This window comes from Anomaloglossus baeobatrachus, chromosome 11 (genome assembly GCF_048569485.1).
Source record: "Anomaloglossus baeobatrachus isolate aAnoBae1 chromosome 11, aAnoBae1.hap1, whole genome shotgun sequence".
NCBI lineage: Eukaryota > Metazoa > Chordata > Amphibia > Anura > Aromobatidae > Anomaloglossus > Anomaloglossus baeobatrachus.
Window position 1 is genome coordinate 130819136 of NC_134363.1, and position 17942 is coordinate 130837077.

The 17942-nt window shown below is 45.9% G+C and overlaps 1 protein-coding gene across 1 annotated transcript in view; it reads left to right on the top strand.

The window, feature by feature from the left end:
• Positions 1 to 17942, top strand: part of DNAJC11 (DnaJ heat shock protein family (Hsp40) member C11) — a 209611-nt gene that overhangs the window by 173497 nt on the left and 18172 nt on the right. Inside the window, exons 7-10 of the mRNA XM_075328892.1 lie at positions 2217 to 2290; positions 4772 to 4961; positions 11478 to 11563; positions 16559 to 16675. Of these exons, the coding sequence (XP_075185007.1) occupies positions 2217 to 2290; positions 4772 to 4961; positions 11478 to 11563; positions 16559 to 16675 (467 nt within the window). The remainder of the gene's footprint in view (positions 1 to 2216; positions 2291 to 4771; positions 4962 to 11477; positions 11564 to 16558; positions 16676 to 17942) is intronic.

Below are 17942 nucleotides of genomic sequence, written 5' to 3' on the forward strand. Positions count from 1 at the left end.
ACAATCAGTGTTTTTATCAGCAAGACATTGTCACTACAGGACTAGCTGTCTTGTGCAGCCTCATGCAACCACGCCCCCCTTACTGACTGGCTTTTTTCTGCCAATCAGTGGTGCGGGTGGGGTTATACAGGGCTTGGCATTCCAAACTCTGCTAGATCTACACTAGATAAAACTATGATTGTATCGAAATGCCAGCATGCAGACCTGTAAGTGATCCCGCTGAAATCAGGGTCTGTCTTTATATCATGCTGCTTTGAAATGGGTTAGTAAAAACCTGCTGACAGATTCCCTTTTTGGGGCTGAGTTGCAATGCCAAGAACAGCCTGTAGCCAAGAGGGATGCTGTTTCCAGAAGAAAGCAAAATGTTCTTCTAATATGATAAAGTCTCCTGTAGGTCTAACTTTCCCTGATAATGAGGTGGGTAAAGTATTGTTTATCCTTGGTGTTTAAGGTATGTATATTTTATGAAAACTATTCAAATACATATGCAAGGAAAGAACTAAAAAAATGCAGGTGTGTTGGAGGATCTAGCGTAATAAATGTGCATGTATCAGCATATTATAGAGCGGTATGTATATTGCAGCTTTTGTGGCTGGCTGCTGCTCACCTTTGTCAGTCTCCCGAGTATATGGCTCCACATGTGAATATGCAAAGCAAAAAAAAAAGTTGGAATTGTACTGAATGCAGTGTGAGATCCCTGGTATACGGTTTTTAGTGGGGGGGAGGGGGGAGATGGTTCTGCAAAAAATATTGCAAACCAGTTGTTAAATTCCACTCTATACATTTTCTTACAATGCAGTTCTGTTGATTCGGAATTAGTATGTTCAGCGGCTGCCATGATGTCTTCATAGACCAGGACTTTGTGTCCGAACTGATTTATTCTGTTCCGAGTAATGGAAACACAACCTTTGCATAGGAAGAAACAAATTGCTGCAGTTAAAGTTCAGCTTAGCGTCTTTGCGGTTCTTTCTATATTGAACACTACGAGGTTTGTAAAACAGAATCCAAATTTTACAGAAATGTAAGAGCTGCATGTTAATCGACAACAGCTTTGTCCCTATGTTTAACAAAATTTGAATTATTTTCTAAAATATTCGTGTAATAGACAGAAAAATGCCTCTGCATAGATCATGTGTATGTGGAGACAGGGAAGCAGTACAATCTGTGCCTACATTTTTTTTTTTTTATTTATTTTTTTACAAGTTGAAAAAACCGACACTGTCAGTTCCTAAATCATTTCATTTGCAAATACAGGAAGTCAGCACTATATGTGCCTTTATAATTGACAAGAAGTGACAGAGAGTTAGTAGTATCTGTGCTTAAATAATTTTCAGCAAGATACAGTATTATATATACCTAATTGATTTTGCCAGAGAGTAAAGTAGTAGTATCTGTGCTTCATTGTTTTCAAAGGGAGACAGGAAGGCAGTACTATCTGTGTCTATATAATTTACAAATAGAAGCATTAGTGTTCTCTGTACCGAAATTATGTACAGATAGAGCAAGGCAGTTCTATCTGTGCCAATATAATCTTCAAGGATAGACAGTACTATATGTGCCTAAACCATTCACATGAAGAGACAGATCAGTGTTCTCGGTGCCTAAATCATTTACAGAGACAGTGATGTAGTAGTATCTGTGCTTAAAGACCGAGATCTAGTAGTATTTATGACGAAATATTTGCAAGGAGATAATAATTTATGGGGGAGACCAGGATTGTATCTGTTTGCATTAATCGTTTACCTAGAGACTGAGGCGGTATTATACATCCCTATAAGATTTACAGGTAGAGACAAGCAAACAGTACTATTTGTGCATCATTTAAAGAAAGAAGCCGTGAAGCAGTACTATCTGTTGCTATAATTATTTTTAGAGACTGGAAGACAGCACTGCCTGTGTTTACATAATTTAGAGGTAGAGACCAGAGTCAGACCAAGATATAGTACTATATCTGTCCTTCGTTATGTACAGTGAGAGGAAAGCATGGCTTTTTATTACTTAAATCATTTTTACAATTTTGTATTGTTTTCTGTGGCTAGTTAATCGCCACAATGTGTGCACATAAACAAAAGCGCAGATGGCAGTCACTCCACCATAACACTGCAAATGCATGAAAAATAAAGAAATATTAGCCAAGCTAGATACAGAAGAATACTCTCAGGTGTGCGTGACATTTGTCTATGATTGTACTCATTCACTTTCCTTTTTCCTTTCAGTTAGAATTAGGAGCTGGTGACCTTCAAGGACCTCTATTTGGACTTAAAATATTTCGGAATCTCACACCAAAATGGTAAATTTTATAGAAGTATTGTTTTGGGGTTTTTTTCTTATTTTTTCTTAACTGTACTTATATCTTAAAGGGAACCTGTCAACAGGTTTTTCCCCCATAAGCTGCAGCCACCACCAGTGAGCCCTTATATACAGCATTCCAGAATACTGTATATAAGTGCCCAGGCCGCTCTGTAGAACGTAAAAAAAAGACCTTTATTTTACTCACCTAGGGGGTGGTCCAGTCCAATGGGCGTCGCTGGTCTCGGTCCAGTCCGATGGACATCACTGGTCTCTGTCCAGTCCAATGGGCATTGCTGATATTGGTCTGGTCCGATGGACATTGCTGGTCTCGGTCTAGTCTGATGGGCATTGCTGGTCTCGATCTGGTCCGATGGACATTGCTGGTCTCGGTCTAGTCTGATGGACATTGCTGGTCTCGGTCTAGTCTGATGGGCATTGCTGGTCTCGGTCTGGTCTGATGGGCATTGCTGGTCTCGATCTGGTCTGATAAACATTGCTGGTCTTGGTCTGGTCTGCTGGGCATTGCTGGTCTCGGTCTGGTCCGATGGGCATTGCTGGTCTCGGTCTGGTCCGATGGACATTGCTGGTCTCAGTCTAGTCTGATGGGCATTGCTGGTCTCTGTCTGGTCTGATGGGCATCGCTGGTCTCGGTCTGGTCCGATGGGCATTGCTAGTCTCGGTCTGGTCCGATGGGCATTGCTGGTCTCGGTCTGGTCCGATGGGCATTGCTGGTCTCGGTGTGGTCCAACGGGCGTCACTGATCTCGGTCCGTTGCCTCCTCAGTCTTCTGCAGTCACCGTCCTTCCCAGCTTTATGTGCGGGATGCATCCTGCGTCGTCCACACAGAGGCCTCCATTGAGCTTCTGCACATGTACACTTTGATCTATCCAGCTGAGGGTAGAGTAAGGTACTGTAGTGCGCATGTGCAGGCGGTCTTTGACCTTTCCTTATGACTGCGCATTACAGTACTTTGTGCTGTCCTCAACAGGGCAGATCAAAGTTCGCATGTGCAGGAGCGCATTGGAGGCCTCTGTGTGGATGATGTAGGAGGCATCATCCACACGGAGCAGGGAAGAAGGACGGCAATGGATGGAAGAAAGGTGGCGCCGGACCGCAGCGATGTGCATCAGACCGGACCGACACCAGCGACGCCTATCTGACCCAACCACCCCCTAAGTGAGTATAATAAAGGTTATACACAGCGGCCTGGGCTCTTATATACAGTATTCTGGAGTGCTGTATATAAGGGCTGACTGGTATTGGCCGTAGCCCATAAGTGACAAATCTGGTGACAGGTTCCCTTTAATAAAAGGAAAAATACAAAGTAAAGACTGGATATCATTGATAGAAAAAATGAAAAAAAAAAAATGAGAGCTCTAGCCTGGACACTACATACAAATCAGACTGGGAGTACAATAAGGGTGTGGTGCACTTGGAATAACAAGTGCATTGACCCGCCCCCTGTGCTCTTCCTGCCTGATTTGCATACGGCTTGTGCCCTGCAGTTCTCGTGACTGGCACATCGGATCTCTACACAAACGGTATTAATTTTATCGCAAGACAAGCACCTATACAATCATACCATTAATTCCTTATGTAAAAATGTGTCCATACGTTCCCTTTAAGCTACATTGATCATTAACAGTGCAACCAGAGAGGGCGTCCGGAGGCAAATTGTCCCGTTTACGGCCAGCTTCCTTCTTGTTTATAGGAGCCGGTCCTATGTACAGTAAATTTCTAGCTTCCCCTGCAGAATTTATCTCTTGACGATGAAATCTTTATTGTCTTTAATCCATAACTCTGATGGGCCCAGTAATGCCTCCCCCTCCCCCGCTCGGTGGCGAAACACATTCTCTTTGTCATCTGCACTAAACAGCAGCTTTAAAATCCATAATTAGGGTCCTTTGGGCAGGAAAGTAAGGTCACACCTTCACAGCTGAAATGGGTCGCACTAGATTAATTTTTAAGGCAGTTTGCGTTTTTCAGCGAGAGGTAATTTATTTCCCATCCTGAATAAGGATATGACCCCCATAAACAGTGTCAATGTGAGACTTTGTTATTTAGGTCACTGTTTGTTTAACATCAGCATTATTCGCGTTGGATCTAGTTCTGCAGCTGCGTATGTAGGACGCCGCTGTCATAAAGATCTGTCCGATGTTGTGTAGTACCTCCCTGCAGCCAGTAGAGGGCCCAGCGTCTGCTCGAAGGACCGAAAAATTCTGCTTAGTCCTATACAGATGTAGCAGGGCTAAGTGTGCTTCACGGCGAGCAGAATTGTGACTGCGATGTAAGACACGGCCGTGGTGCGAGCGTCTGGCAATCTGTATTGTACAATTAACAATGATTTACTGTCCGATTGCATCTATTAATGTCTTTATTATTGAATTATTGCCGTATTTCTATGGTCACTCCAACTGCACAGCACAAAATACATTGTTGCCCCTAACTTTATTTGCTTAGTATTTTTCTTTTCTTCCAGTTTCTTCACTACAAGTTGCGTTTTGCAGTTTTCCTCCCAAGGAGTCAGACCCGGCCTCACTACAATGGTAGCGCGGCATTTAGATAAGAACACGATGGGTTACATCCAGTGGCGCTGGGGCATCCAGTCAGCTATGAACACTAGTATTGTCCGGGACACAAAGACCAGCCACTTTACTATGGCCTTCCAGGTGAGGATGAGACAAAGAGCGTGCGGGACTGTAAGATTTCAAGATGTGCACTGTCTTACTCCTGTTACTTGCCTTTCCCCTTTCTTGAGCTTACCTGAGCTCCACATCTCGGCATACTTATTCCTGCCCATCCCTCCTGACCTGGCTGCTGCCTGCCCCCACCCTTCTAATCTAGCTGCTGCCTGCCCCCTCCTTCGATCAGCCGGCCCCCCCCCCCCTTCGATCAGCCGGTGCCCTCCCCCCGCTCTTCTGATTTAGTTAGTGCCCCCCCTCCCGCTCTTCTCATTTAGTTAGTGCCTGCCCTCCTCTCTTGTGATCCAGCCAATGCCTGCTTGCCCTCCAGCTGGTGGCTGCTCTCCTCTCTCCTGATGTAGCTGGAGCCAGCCTTCCCGTCTCCTTGGGTTAGCTAGTGTCTACCCTCCTCTCTTCTGATCTAGCTGGTGTCTGCCCTCCCCTCTTCTGATCTAGCTGGTGTCTGCCCTCCCCTCTTCTGATCTAGCTGGTGTCTGCCCTCCCCTCTTCTGATCTAGCTGGTGTCTGCCCTCCCCTCTTCTGATCTAGCTGGTGCCTGCCTTAAGGCCCAGTCACACACAACGACTTACCAGCGATCCCGACAACGATACTACCTGATAAGGATCGCTGGTAAGTCGCTGGGAGGTCGCTGGTGAGATGTCACACAGTCGGGCCTTACCAACGACTCAATAACGATACAGTTCGCAGTAGCGACCTGTATAGCGATCTCAGCAGTCACTGTGACCCTGTCACACAGTGTCAAACACAGTGATGCGTCCTGCCCAGCAGGACATCGCCTTTGAAAAAAATGGTCCCGACTATTGGGTAACGATTAGCGATCTCACAGCAGGGGCCTGATCGCTGATAGGTGCCACACATAACGAGATCGCTGGCGAGATCGCTGCTGTGTCACAGAAACTGTGACTCAGCAACGATCTCGTTAGCGATCTCGTTATGTGTGACGGGGCCTTTACTCTCTTCTAATCTAGCTGATGCCTGCCCTCCTCTCTCCTGATCTAGCTGGTGCCTGCCCCCCTCCTTTCCGCTATAGCTGGTGCCTGCCCCCCTCCCTTCCGCTATAGCTGGTGCCTGCCCCCCTCCCTTCCGCTATAGCTGGTGCCTGCCCCCCTCCCTTCCGCTATAGCTGGTGCCTGCCCCTCTCCCTTCCGCTAAAGCTGGTGCCTGCTCCCCTCCCTTCCGCTATAGCTGGTGCCTGCCCCCCTCCCTTCCGCTATAGCTGGTGCCTGCCCCCCTCCCTTCCGCTATAGCTGGTGCCTGCCCCCCTCCCTTCCGCTATAGCTGGTGCCTGCCCTCCCTCTCCTGAGATTAGCTGGTGCCTACTTTCCCCTCTCCTGATGTAGCTGATGCCTTCCCTCACCTCTCCTGAGATAGCTGGATCCTGCATTCCCCTCTCCTGATCTAGCTGGTGCCTGCCCTCCCCTCCTGAGCTAGGTGATCCCTGCCCTCCTCTCTCCTGATCTAGCTGGTGCCTGTCCACCTCTCTCCTCATCTTACAAAAGCCTGCCCTTCTCTCTGCTGATCTAGCTGGTGCTTGCCCTCCTCTCTTCTGATCTAGCTGGTGCCTTCCCTCCTCTCTGCTGATCTAGGTGGTGCCTACCCTCCTCATATCTGATCTAGCTACTGCCTGCCTGTCCTACTCTCTGCTGATCTAGTTGGTGCCTGCCCTCCCTCCTCTCTGCTGATCTAGTTGGTGCCTGCCCTCCTCACTGCTGATCTAGCTGGTGCCTGCCCTCCTCTCTGCTGATCTAGCTTGTGCCAGTCCTCCCCTCTCCTGAGCAGACCGGTTCCTCCCACCTGTTTGTGTTGACAGGTGCCTGCCCTCCCCTTTCCTAGGCTTTCTGATGCCCCCTCCCTTTCCTTAGCTGGCTGGTGCTTGCCTTCCACTCTCCTTGGCTGGCTGGTGCTTGCCCTCCACCCTCCTTGGCTGGCTGGTGCTTGCACTCCACCCTCCTTGGCTGGCTGGTGCTTGCCCTCCATCCTCCTTAGCTGGCTGGTGCTTACCCTCTACCCTCCTTGGCTGGCTGGTGCTTGCCCTCCACCCTCCTTGGCTGGCTGGTGCTTGCCCTCCATCCTCCTTAGCTGGCTGGTGCTTACCCTCTACCCTCCTTGGCTGGCTGGTGCTTGCCCTCCACCCTCCTTGGCTGGCTGGTGCTTGCCCTCCACCCTCCTTGGCTGGCTGGTGCTTGCCCTCCACCCTCCTTGGCTGGCTGGTGCTTGACCTCCACCCTCCTTGGCTGGCTGGTGCTTGCCCTCGACCCTCCTTGGCTGGCTGGTGCTTGCCCTCGACCCTCCTTGGCTGGCTGGTGCTTGCCCTCGACCCTCTTTGGCTGGCTGGTGCTTGCCCTCCTTCCTCCTTGGCTGGATTGTGCTTGCCCTCCACCCTCCTTGGCTGGCTGGTGCTTGCCCTCCACCCTCCTTGGCTGGCTGGTGCTTGCCTTCCACCCACCTTGGCTGGCTGGTGCTTGCCCTCCATCCCCCTTAGCTGGCTGGTGCTTACGCTCCACCCTCCTTGGCTGGCTGGTGCTTGCCCTCCATCCTCCTTAGCTGGCTGGTGCTTACCCTCTACCCTCCTTGGCTGGCTGGTGCTTGCCCTCCACCCTCCTTGGCTGGCTGGTGCTTGCCCTCCATCCTCCTTAGCTGGCTGGTGCTTACCCTCTACCCTCCTTGGCTGGCTGGTGCTTGCCCTCCACCCTCCTTGGCTGGCTGGTGCTTGCCCTCCACCCTCCTTGGCTGGCTGGTGCTTGCCCTCCACCCTCCTTGGCTGGCTGGTGCTTGACCTCCACCCTCCTTGGCTGGCTGGTGCTTGCCCTCGACCCTCCTTGGCTGGCTGGTGCTTGCCCTCGACCCTCCTTGGCTGGCTGGTGCTTGCCCTCCACCCTCCTTGGCTGGCTGGTGCTTGCCTTCCACCCTCCTTGGCTGGCTGGTGCTTGCCCTCCACCCTCCTTGGCTGGCTGGTGCTTGCCTTCCACCCTCCTTGGCTGGCTGGTGCTGCCCTGACAACCTGATCTGTCTGGCACTGAACTCTCCCCTTCCTCCCTGTGCAGACATCCCCTATGGCATAATACAGCGCTAAATTGGAGCATTTTATGTGGCATCGGACTTATTTTTGAAGTACTCATTTGATATAAATAAATGCTTTCATTAAATCATAGGAATTGTCTGCTTCTGTACAGCTCTGTAAGTACGCAAATAAATTTCCTGTGTTAGGATAGCAAGTGCGCCTCCAGAAAATAATTTATCACACAATGCAGCCTGAATTATACAGTAAGTGATCGTTCCCAGCCTGTCGGGACCCGGAGACTGCAGAATCCCATATATAATGTACACATAGTAGCCAGTAATAGATTGTATATGAGCAGCACACACCCTAATTATCAATGCTGAAATCATGAGTGCCGCGTCTCCGGATATGAGCCGCACACAGGAAACGCCAGAGACTTATTCCACGCTGATCATCGTCTTTCGGAGCTGGTTCCACTCCACTTAAGTTAAAATGGAGAGACCGGGTATAATTAAAACCCAAATCGCTGTAACCATGATATAAATGTTTTATGCCATTCAATTACACTCTTTAATAAATGTACATTTTATGATCCCTTTTTGGGCTATTTTGGCTGATGCATTACTTTCTGCAAAACCCATAAATATGAACGTGCGCTACAGTAAAAGATACTAATGCAGATGAGGGTGCTGCGTGCGGAGAGGATCCCGGCGACAGCGGAAGAACCACTCTCTGCTAAGTGCCGCTTACAGCACCGTCCATGCTCACACACTCGTCAGCCCATGACGGCAGGCCGGCGCGTTTTACATTAACCAAGGGTCACAGTAAGCAACGCAATTAAACAGCTCGCCTTCCCGTTTATACACACATCCTTAAATATCGCACTCCTGGCATCTGACTAAAGTGATAGTTAATCTCGTTCTCAGCTGGCCGACTCATACGGCTAAACTAAAATTTCAATTAAAAATAAAAAATCGTGCAAGGACTTTATAGCTGAAGGAAGGTTTATTAGCTTTTTTTTTTTTCCTTTTTAAACCTTTCGATCCATATAATAAAACATGTCGGGCTATAGATAACAAAGCAATTAGCAAACTACCATCCGGATTCGAGAACCTAACCAGAGAGGGTGGTTTGTGAATATCGTTCCCTACATCTGCAAACTCAGGGTATGTGCAGCAAAATGTTGTCAGAAAAAAAAACCTTTGTAAAATACTTATTTCCTCTTTTTTTACTTTAATTTTTATGAATTTACAAGCATTTTTCATTTATTTTAATGGGTGAAAAACACAGTAAAAATAATAATAAAAAAAAAATTAGACATTCTGCAGATTTGAAAAAGGTTTCAATCCGCAAACAATAAATATTTTTTCAGAAAAAGGTTTCGATCCACAAAAAACAAATAATTTTTCAGAAAAAAAGGTTCCGATCCACAAAGAATAAATAATTTTTCAGAAAAAAGGTTCCAATCCACAAAGAATAAATAATTTTTCAGAAAAAGGTTCCGATCCACAAAGAATAAATATTTTTTTTTTAGAAAAAAAGGTTCCGATCCACAAAGAATAAATAATTTTTCAGAAAAAGGTTCCAATCCACAAAGAATAAATCATTTTTCAGAAATCTCATTCACTTTTCTGGTACTGTAAAATGCTCCATTTTCCCCGCAAAAAAATGCAACATGTGAATAAGCCCTAAGGATGTGATCGCCCGCCACTGCAAATTACAGTACGATTTATATGAATGGGGTTTTAGTGGACAAATGATTAAGCTGCACTTTTTTCACAGGCAGGATTATCATTATATTGTACAGATGTGAAGTATTTTCACAGCAGATTTTATATGATTCCATCATTTTATAGAAATGAAGTCCATGGTAAATCCACAGCAAAATCTGCATGCAGCCTGTAGATATTATTTAGAATTACCATAGCGGAACCATTCTACCTCATGGGCACCCAATTATAAAGGGTTTGTACCATGTTAACCTCTGGATTTCTGGGCTCAGAGACCACTAATTCCACTATTGAGGCTTTGGAGACCAGAAGGATCATTTGCACCTCTGCTTCGTCCATTCTCTGAGACTGGAAGGAGCATGTTCACCTCTGCTTCGTCCATTCTCTGAGACTGGAAGGAGCATGTTCACCTCTGCTTCATCCATCCTCTGAGACTGGGAGGAGCATGTTCACCTCTGCTTCATCCATCCTCTGAGACTGGGAGGAGCATGTGCACCTCTGCTTCATCCATCCTCTGAGACTGGAAGGAGCATGTGCACCTCTGCTTCATCCATCCTCTGAGACTGGGAGGAGCATGGGCACCTCTGCTTCATCCATCCTCTCAGACTGGAAGGAGCATGTGCACCTCTGCTTCATCCATCCTCTGAGACTGGAAGGAGCATGTTCATCTCTGCTTTATCCATCCTCTGAGACTGGAAGGACCATGTTCACCTCTGCTTCATCCATCCTCTGAGACTGGAAGGACCATGTTCACCTCTGCTTCATCCATCCTCTGAGACTGGGAGGAGCATGTGCACCTCTGCTTCATCCATTCTCCGAGACTGGAAGGAGCATGTTCACCTCTGCTTCATCCATCCTCTGAGACTGGAAGGAGCATGTTCACCTCTGCTTCATCCATCCTCTGAGACTGGAAGGAGCATGTTCACCTCTGCTTCATCCATCCTCTGAGACTGGAAGGAGCATGTTCACCTCTGCTTCATCCATCCTCTGAGACTGGGAGGAGCATGTTCACCTCTGCTTCATCCATCCTCTGAGACTGGGAGGAGCATGTGCACCTCTGCTTCATCCATTCTCCAAGACTGGAAGGAGCATGTTCACCTCTGCTTCATCCATCCTCTGAGACTGGAAGGAGCATGTTCACCTCTGCTTCATCCATCCTCTGAGACTGGAAGGAGCATGTTCACCTCTGCTTCATCCATCCTCTGAGACTGGAAGGAGCATGTTCACCTCTGCTTCATCCATCCTCTGAGACTGGAAGGAGCATGTTCACCTCTGCTTCATCCATCCTCTGAGACTGGAAGGAGCATGTTCACCTCTGCTTCATCCATCCTCTGAGACTGGAAGGAGCATGTTCACCTCTGCTTCATCCATCCTCTGAGACTGGAAGGAGCATGTTCACCTCTGCTTCATCCATTCTCGGAGATTGATGGAGATGGCTGAGTGCTGTACTTAGCTATCTCCGGTAGTCTCATAGACAGTGGGTGATGTGAAGGGGTAAATTCTCAACCTCCGCTCCATTCAGACCAAGCTCTCCAGAGCCCTGTTCTTGAAATCGGTCTGACTCCAGAGATCAGGAGATTATCTCTTATACTTAGGATAGGGAATAATTTGGTACAAACACTTTTAAGTATTTTATAAAGTCATCAGTATCTTAGTGATTAGGCTTTATAAACATAAAAAATAACTTTTTTTTTATTGCCATGACTATGTGCAGATGTCTTGTAACCACATTGGTGCTGTGTTGTATTTCAGCTGGGAATCCCACATTCCTTTACGATGGTCAGTTACCAGCACAAATTTGACGACGAAGATCAGACCCGACTAAAGGGATCCATTAAGTACGTAGCAAGATCTGATTATTCGAGACATTCGGTGTCTGGGGCACACGGGCATGCTGCAGGTCCACGTTCACACCACAAATGTCTATGAATATGTTATAATGGGGCACACAGTCATCCAGAGAAAGTCCGATCTCTTTCACCAAATCCAGGCACAGAGTGAAGAGAAGGAGCTCGATATGCATGTGTATGGCATGTACAGAGTCCAGGATGAGTTTTCCATCTCTCCACTCCGTGCGGCCACTATACCTACAGTAGTAGTAGACTGGCCTAATGGACACTTTTGCTAAATTCTGCAAAAAACAATGGCTCCTCAATTATTGGAAGATGAAAGAAATGTGCAGTTATCCCCGGGTGCTGCCACTGAGGGAAATGATTCCAGGCGGTGCATACAAGGATTTGCAGTCTATTGGGACAATCAACACGTCCCTGAGAAAGGGATAGTATCGTGTTTTTCAAAAAGAGCCCGCCCAAAAAAAATGCCCAAGCTGGAATTTTTGGCCTTCTCGAAGCAAGGGTTAAATATAACCCTAGCCCAGGAATAAGCCCTAGTCGCAGTTCAGTATTGAAGTGTCCATGCAGCTTAAAAAAAAAAAAAAAGTTAGAGAATATTGCAGGACACTTCATTATAAAAAGCAGACTCCCCCAAAAGAGAGAAGACAGAAGACCCCTCAATCATACCAGATACCAAGCGGGAGGAGCTGCAGCGAAACGCACAACCACACACATCAGTTTGCACACCCAGCCACATCAGATCACACACCCTTACACATCAGAACGCATGCCCACACACATCAGATTGCGCATACAACCAGATCACACACAATCAGATCGCACACTCGTATACATCAGATCGCACACCCACATACATCAGATCTCACACCCACATACATCAGATCGCACACATCAGATCACACAATCAGATTGCACACCCACACACATCAGATCACAAACCCACACACCAGATCGCACACACATCAGATCACGCACACACACTCACCACATCCAGTGATACCTATTGCCTCTGGCCAACAGAGAATCCTGGGACTCAGTGCAGTGAACACACAGAGGACCTGCGGTGGAACGCATTGATGCCTTCCACCACCGAGTCCTCAATGTGCTCCACTGCACTGCATCCCATCTTCCCCTGCTGGCTGGAAGCAATCGGTATCACCTGATGTGGTGAGTGTGTATGAGTATGATTGTGTGTGTGCGCGTGATCTGATGTGTGTGAGTGCTGACCAGAAGCAAGAGAGGACCTGCTGGGAGCGCCCGCCGAAGAATCGTAGGAAGACCTGAGAGCCACACAGGCGTCTAGGGTCCGGTAAGTATGAGTCTCCTGGGAAGGGAACTTACCCCCAACCATGTTTCCCGAAGAATGAGCCCTACCCGAAAATAAGCCCTAGCGCTTTTTTCAGGGTAAAAAAAAAGTATAAGACATTGTCTTATTTCTGGAAAAACACTGCATCTATACCAAAACGCGTTACATATCCCAATAGTCTGCAAATCCTTCCACGCACCACATGGAATTATTTCTCCCAGTGTCACTGTCCGGGGGTCACCGGATATTTCTTTCTTCTCCCGTAAAATTGCCCCCCCTATCTGATGCGAGTCAGCAGCCGGAGCAGCAGCCACAACAAAGTCCTCTAAATTCCTTCACGTGGTTGTGCCGCACATAACCTGCCCCGGTGAGTGAGTTTCTCCTCACATTCCTCCTCACCTCCGTGAACGTGTATCACACAGGGGGCGCTTCTTTCTCTTCTTTTCCTAAAGTTAAATTATTGGGCAGGTGTAGCCAGGGCTGTGGAGTCTGTAAGCCAAACCTGCGACTCCGACTCCCACATATATTGCTTATATTTAAGTGAAAAATGTATTGTAGTACAAACAATGTGAACATCATTTAATCATTTTTATGATACAATAATCAAGATATTTATGGTAGATAGAACATAAAATATATTTATTGGAATACAACTTTAGAACACAAAAAACCTGTAATAAATTGTAAATATGTAATACACTATGTGATATAGATTATATATATATATATATATATATATATATATATATATATATATATATATATATATATATATATATATATATATATATATATACACATTATATAACACTAATGTAATAAACTACGTAAGTGGCAAAAAGCAGTTTTCAACTGTGGTAAAACATACTAAATAACATTTGTGCAGTCTATGAATTTGTTGTAAGAAATAGAATTGCCTCCATCAGATCCTCCTTCGCAGATGACCTCAAATCTGACCTAATAATTTTAAGGCTAGAGAACAACCTCTCTACACTAACTTGTATTGGAGGCAAAGCCATAACCACATGGGCGACATCTCTAACAATTTCCGGGTATAAAGGAATTGCCTCATGCACAGTCAGTTTTGATGAACGGTTGAATTTTTCTATTTCTTCGAACGCACGTGAAAAAATTTGCAGAAATCTGGTCAATATGCTGCTATAGGAGACGGAGTGAAATCTTTTTCCTTGCAGCAATGCTTTGCCTGTTCCATGTCATCCAAATATTTGTCAAAGTTAAACTCCTCATCTGATGAGGATGAAGATATGGCAGCAGTAGCACTGTCAGGACCCAAGTCCTTTTGCGCCTGGCAGTCCTGTAGGCCACTCATCCTAACTGCTACCTCAGTCAGAGCTTCTTTTCCGTTAGTAAGCTGTTGATCATCAAGCAGTATATGATGATTTGGGTCCACATAAACAGCTGCCAGAAGTATTTTATTTTCCAATAGCTGTGTCTCTCTCTGTTTCATTGAAGCAGAAATGCCATCTGCGATTTAACATCCTCTTAGGGACAGGCAAAATAGCAAGTTCTTCCACTCCCTTATGAAAATGCCAGGAGTTAAATCCTCAGCTTGTAATTTTTCAGTCACGATAAATGGGTGATTAAGTAATTCCTTCAATTCAGCCACCTGTGTCCATTGACCTTCATTTAGGGTTACGTGAGGGTTCGCCACATCTATAAGAAACGGTTTTAGTTCAAGCAATCGCTCAATCATTACATAAGTGCTGCTCCACCGATTGGCTTGATCGACAATTGTCCCTTTCCCAGCATGTCTCTTCAAGATGGAATCAATTTTAGGGGTTCTGGTGGCAATAACCAATTTCGTAATTTTTTCAATCAGATTTTCAGCATGTCCCTCTTGCAGACTATCTCTTATTGCCAGCTGCAGCGTGTGCACAACACAGCGCAAGTGATGAATATGAAAGTGTTTTGAAGCCGCTTCAACAAGATCATCTAATTCTAAAGTATCATTTTGCTGTTCCGCTGTTGTAATATCTGTTTGTTCCTCAGTTACATGAGCAGCACTGTGGCTCCATCTCTAACATACTGAATCCTAAGTTTTCTTCTAGCTGTTGTTCATTACTCCCATTCATCAGTTTAATTGTACTTATCATGTTTGAAGCATTGTCCGTTATTTTTCTAATCTGCTTTTGCTATTGAAAACATTATCTATGAGCTCAAAAACCTTTCAGGTGATGCGGTTTTTTAAAAAGCTGATCTGCTTTTGCAGCTGAAAAACGTATCCTCAAAAAACGCAGCAATAGCGCTGTGTAAATGTAGCCTTAGATCAGGAATAGAACAGACATTTATAGGACATTTCATAACTTTCGTAAATTCCTATGAAAATATATTCAGCACATTTTGCATTGAACTCCTGTCCCCAATTTATTATATATTGTCGGAGTCGGTCCATTTTATACCGAATCCGACTCCACCAAAATGTACTCCGACTCCACAGCCCTGGGTGCAGCACAAAAAGCGTAGATGTAACCACACCCTGTTGGTGCCTTAGCACACATATATGGTTTGTTTGTTTTTTTATATATATATTTTATTACCGCCACTTATGTTACACTTATAATTTTGAGATGCTTATGCTACATTTTGACTATTTTGTCCCCCCCACCGCTTTTTTTTTCCCTACTCCATTAATATATGTGTAGTTTTGATGTTCTCCATATCAAACCTACAAGGCCTCGTCAGTCGCACCTTTTATTGTAGCTCTTTGATGGCTATTGAGATATATGAGGCTGCAGCTGTAGTTATTGTAGAAGCCTCATAGCCGTAACGTCCGGGGATTAGTCCTTGCTATCAATGTGCTCATTTCATCACCCGGTGTCAGGCCTGTAAAAATGAGAATAGTGGCGTTCTTCTCCTCCACGCTGTATCTATTCTGGCCCCACGTATCGGTCGATGCGCTGACAGTGAATTATGAGCCTATTGCAATCCAATTAGGATTAACCCTGTGGTGCTCTGCTAATAACATTGTGATTATTTTTCTCTCCACCAATTGATTCATGTGTTGCTTAATCCCTTCAATGTCAGTGGCGTGAGGAGTGAAGTCAAGAGCTTGCCACTCCAGGGACTGAACTTATTGATCGCTCCGACTCCTAACAGGTTCCCAGGGAGTTGGGGCATTTACAGCGGATCGCTTAGACCAAAAGGCAAAACTGGTTAATTGACGGGGGTGGGGATTTTTGTGAAATTTTATTTCTTTGAAGGAGAAGGCTCTATTAGTGATGCTTGCCTGCTCCCTCACGAGCATTGCTTTGCAACCCCTGCCACTCCGACTGGTGAAAAACTCACATTGTCAGGACTTGCTGGACTTTGTAGTTGCCTGCAAGAGCATGGGTTGCAATACATTCCCCCTTATACTTATTAGAGGAAAATCAGACCATTCTGGCACTACGGGCTGACCATCTCATCCCCGACCGATATTATTTTGTGAAGATAAGGATCAGACTGTTAGAATAAGTCACTTATCTCCGCAGTTCTGAGCACGGGAACTCAGGAAGGTGCCGAGCACTAGGGTCTTTGGAGGGGTCGGGGGAGCGCGCTGTCAGAATGAGCGTTTGGTGATAGCCCTTAGGCGTGAGCCACCTTTATTCTTTGCTGTGTTAATAAAGATCCATGATATTGTACTACAAACAGCCGCTGTTTCTCCTGTGTGTCAGGGCAGGCTTCTTCGGAGCGGTGGTGGAGTACGGCGCAGAGAGGAAGATCTCTAGGCACAGTGTATTAGGAGCCACAGTGAGCGTCGGCGTGCCACAGGGAGTATCGCTAAAAGTCAAGTAAGTTATCCTCTAATGTCATGTAACTCACAGAGGAAGGCCATGAGAGGCACAGCACCAAGGAAATTATTTACTGTAATACTGCTGCTGTTTAACTCTTCCAAGGTACACCCAGATGAGGTGTCCAATATGAGGTTCTGCAGCAGCTGAGGTGTGTATTATAAGAGTCTGCAGCAGTTGAGGTGTATGAGGCTCTGCAGCAGCTCAGGTGCATGAGGTTCTGCAGCAGCTGAGGAAGGTGCATGATCTGCAGCAGCTGAGGTGTGTGAGGTTCTGCAGCAGCTGAGATGTATGAGTTTCTGCAGCAGCTAAAGTTTGTATGATGAGGTTCTGCAGCAGCTGAGGTGCGTTATAATGATTGGGAGAAGCTGAGGTGTATGAGGTTCTGCAGCAGCTAAAGTGTGTATGATGAGGTTCTTCAGCAACTAAAGTATATGAGGTTCTGCAGCAGCTAAGGTGTGTATGATGAGGTTCAGCAGCTGAGGTGTGAGTTATGATTGGGAGGAGCTGAGTTGTGTGAGGTTCTGCAGCAGCTGAGGTTTGGTTATAAGATTCTGCAGCAGCTGAGGTTTGTATGATAAGGTTCTGCAACAGCTGAAGTGTGAATTATAATGATTGAGAGGAGTTGAGGTGTATGAGATTCTGCAGCAGCTGAGGTTTGTATGATGAAGTTCTGCAGCAGCTGAGGTGTGAGGTATAATTAGCTGCAGCAGCTGAGCTGTATGAGTTTCTACAGCAGCTGAGGTGTGGGTTATGTGGTTCTGCAGCAGCTGATGTGGGAGTTATAATGATATGGATGAGCTGGGGCATAGAACTTTATAACATATTTTACTGCTGTTGCAGAACATCTTTTTAATGAGCGCGGGAGCACAACATATAGGTCAATCAGAAGAAGGAGCTTGATGCAGCAGTGCTCTGTACAGACTGCCTCTGCAGGCGGAGATCAGCCATGTCTGTACAGCGCTGCTCTTCTAGAATTGTCAGGTCCTGACATGATTATCAGATGATTACACAAATATTTGCAGGAAATCTCCATTTTTGTGCACCCTACAGATGTAATGTATTTCTCTCTGTACATGTCTTGTTCTGATGTCTGTTTTCGTTATACAGGAGGAAAAAAAATGGGAAAAATGTGTCATTAAATGTCATTTTTCTGCCTTCAGTTGCCACACTTATGTATTGTTTTTTTTTTATCCTTTTGAATATAATAGTACTGTGTATTTGATTTTCTGCCACAAGGGGGCATTGTAACGACGGCCGCAGCATT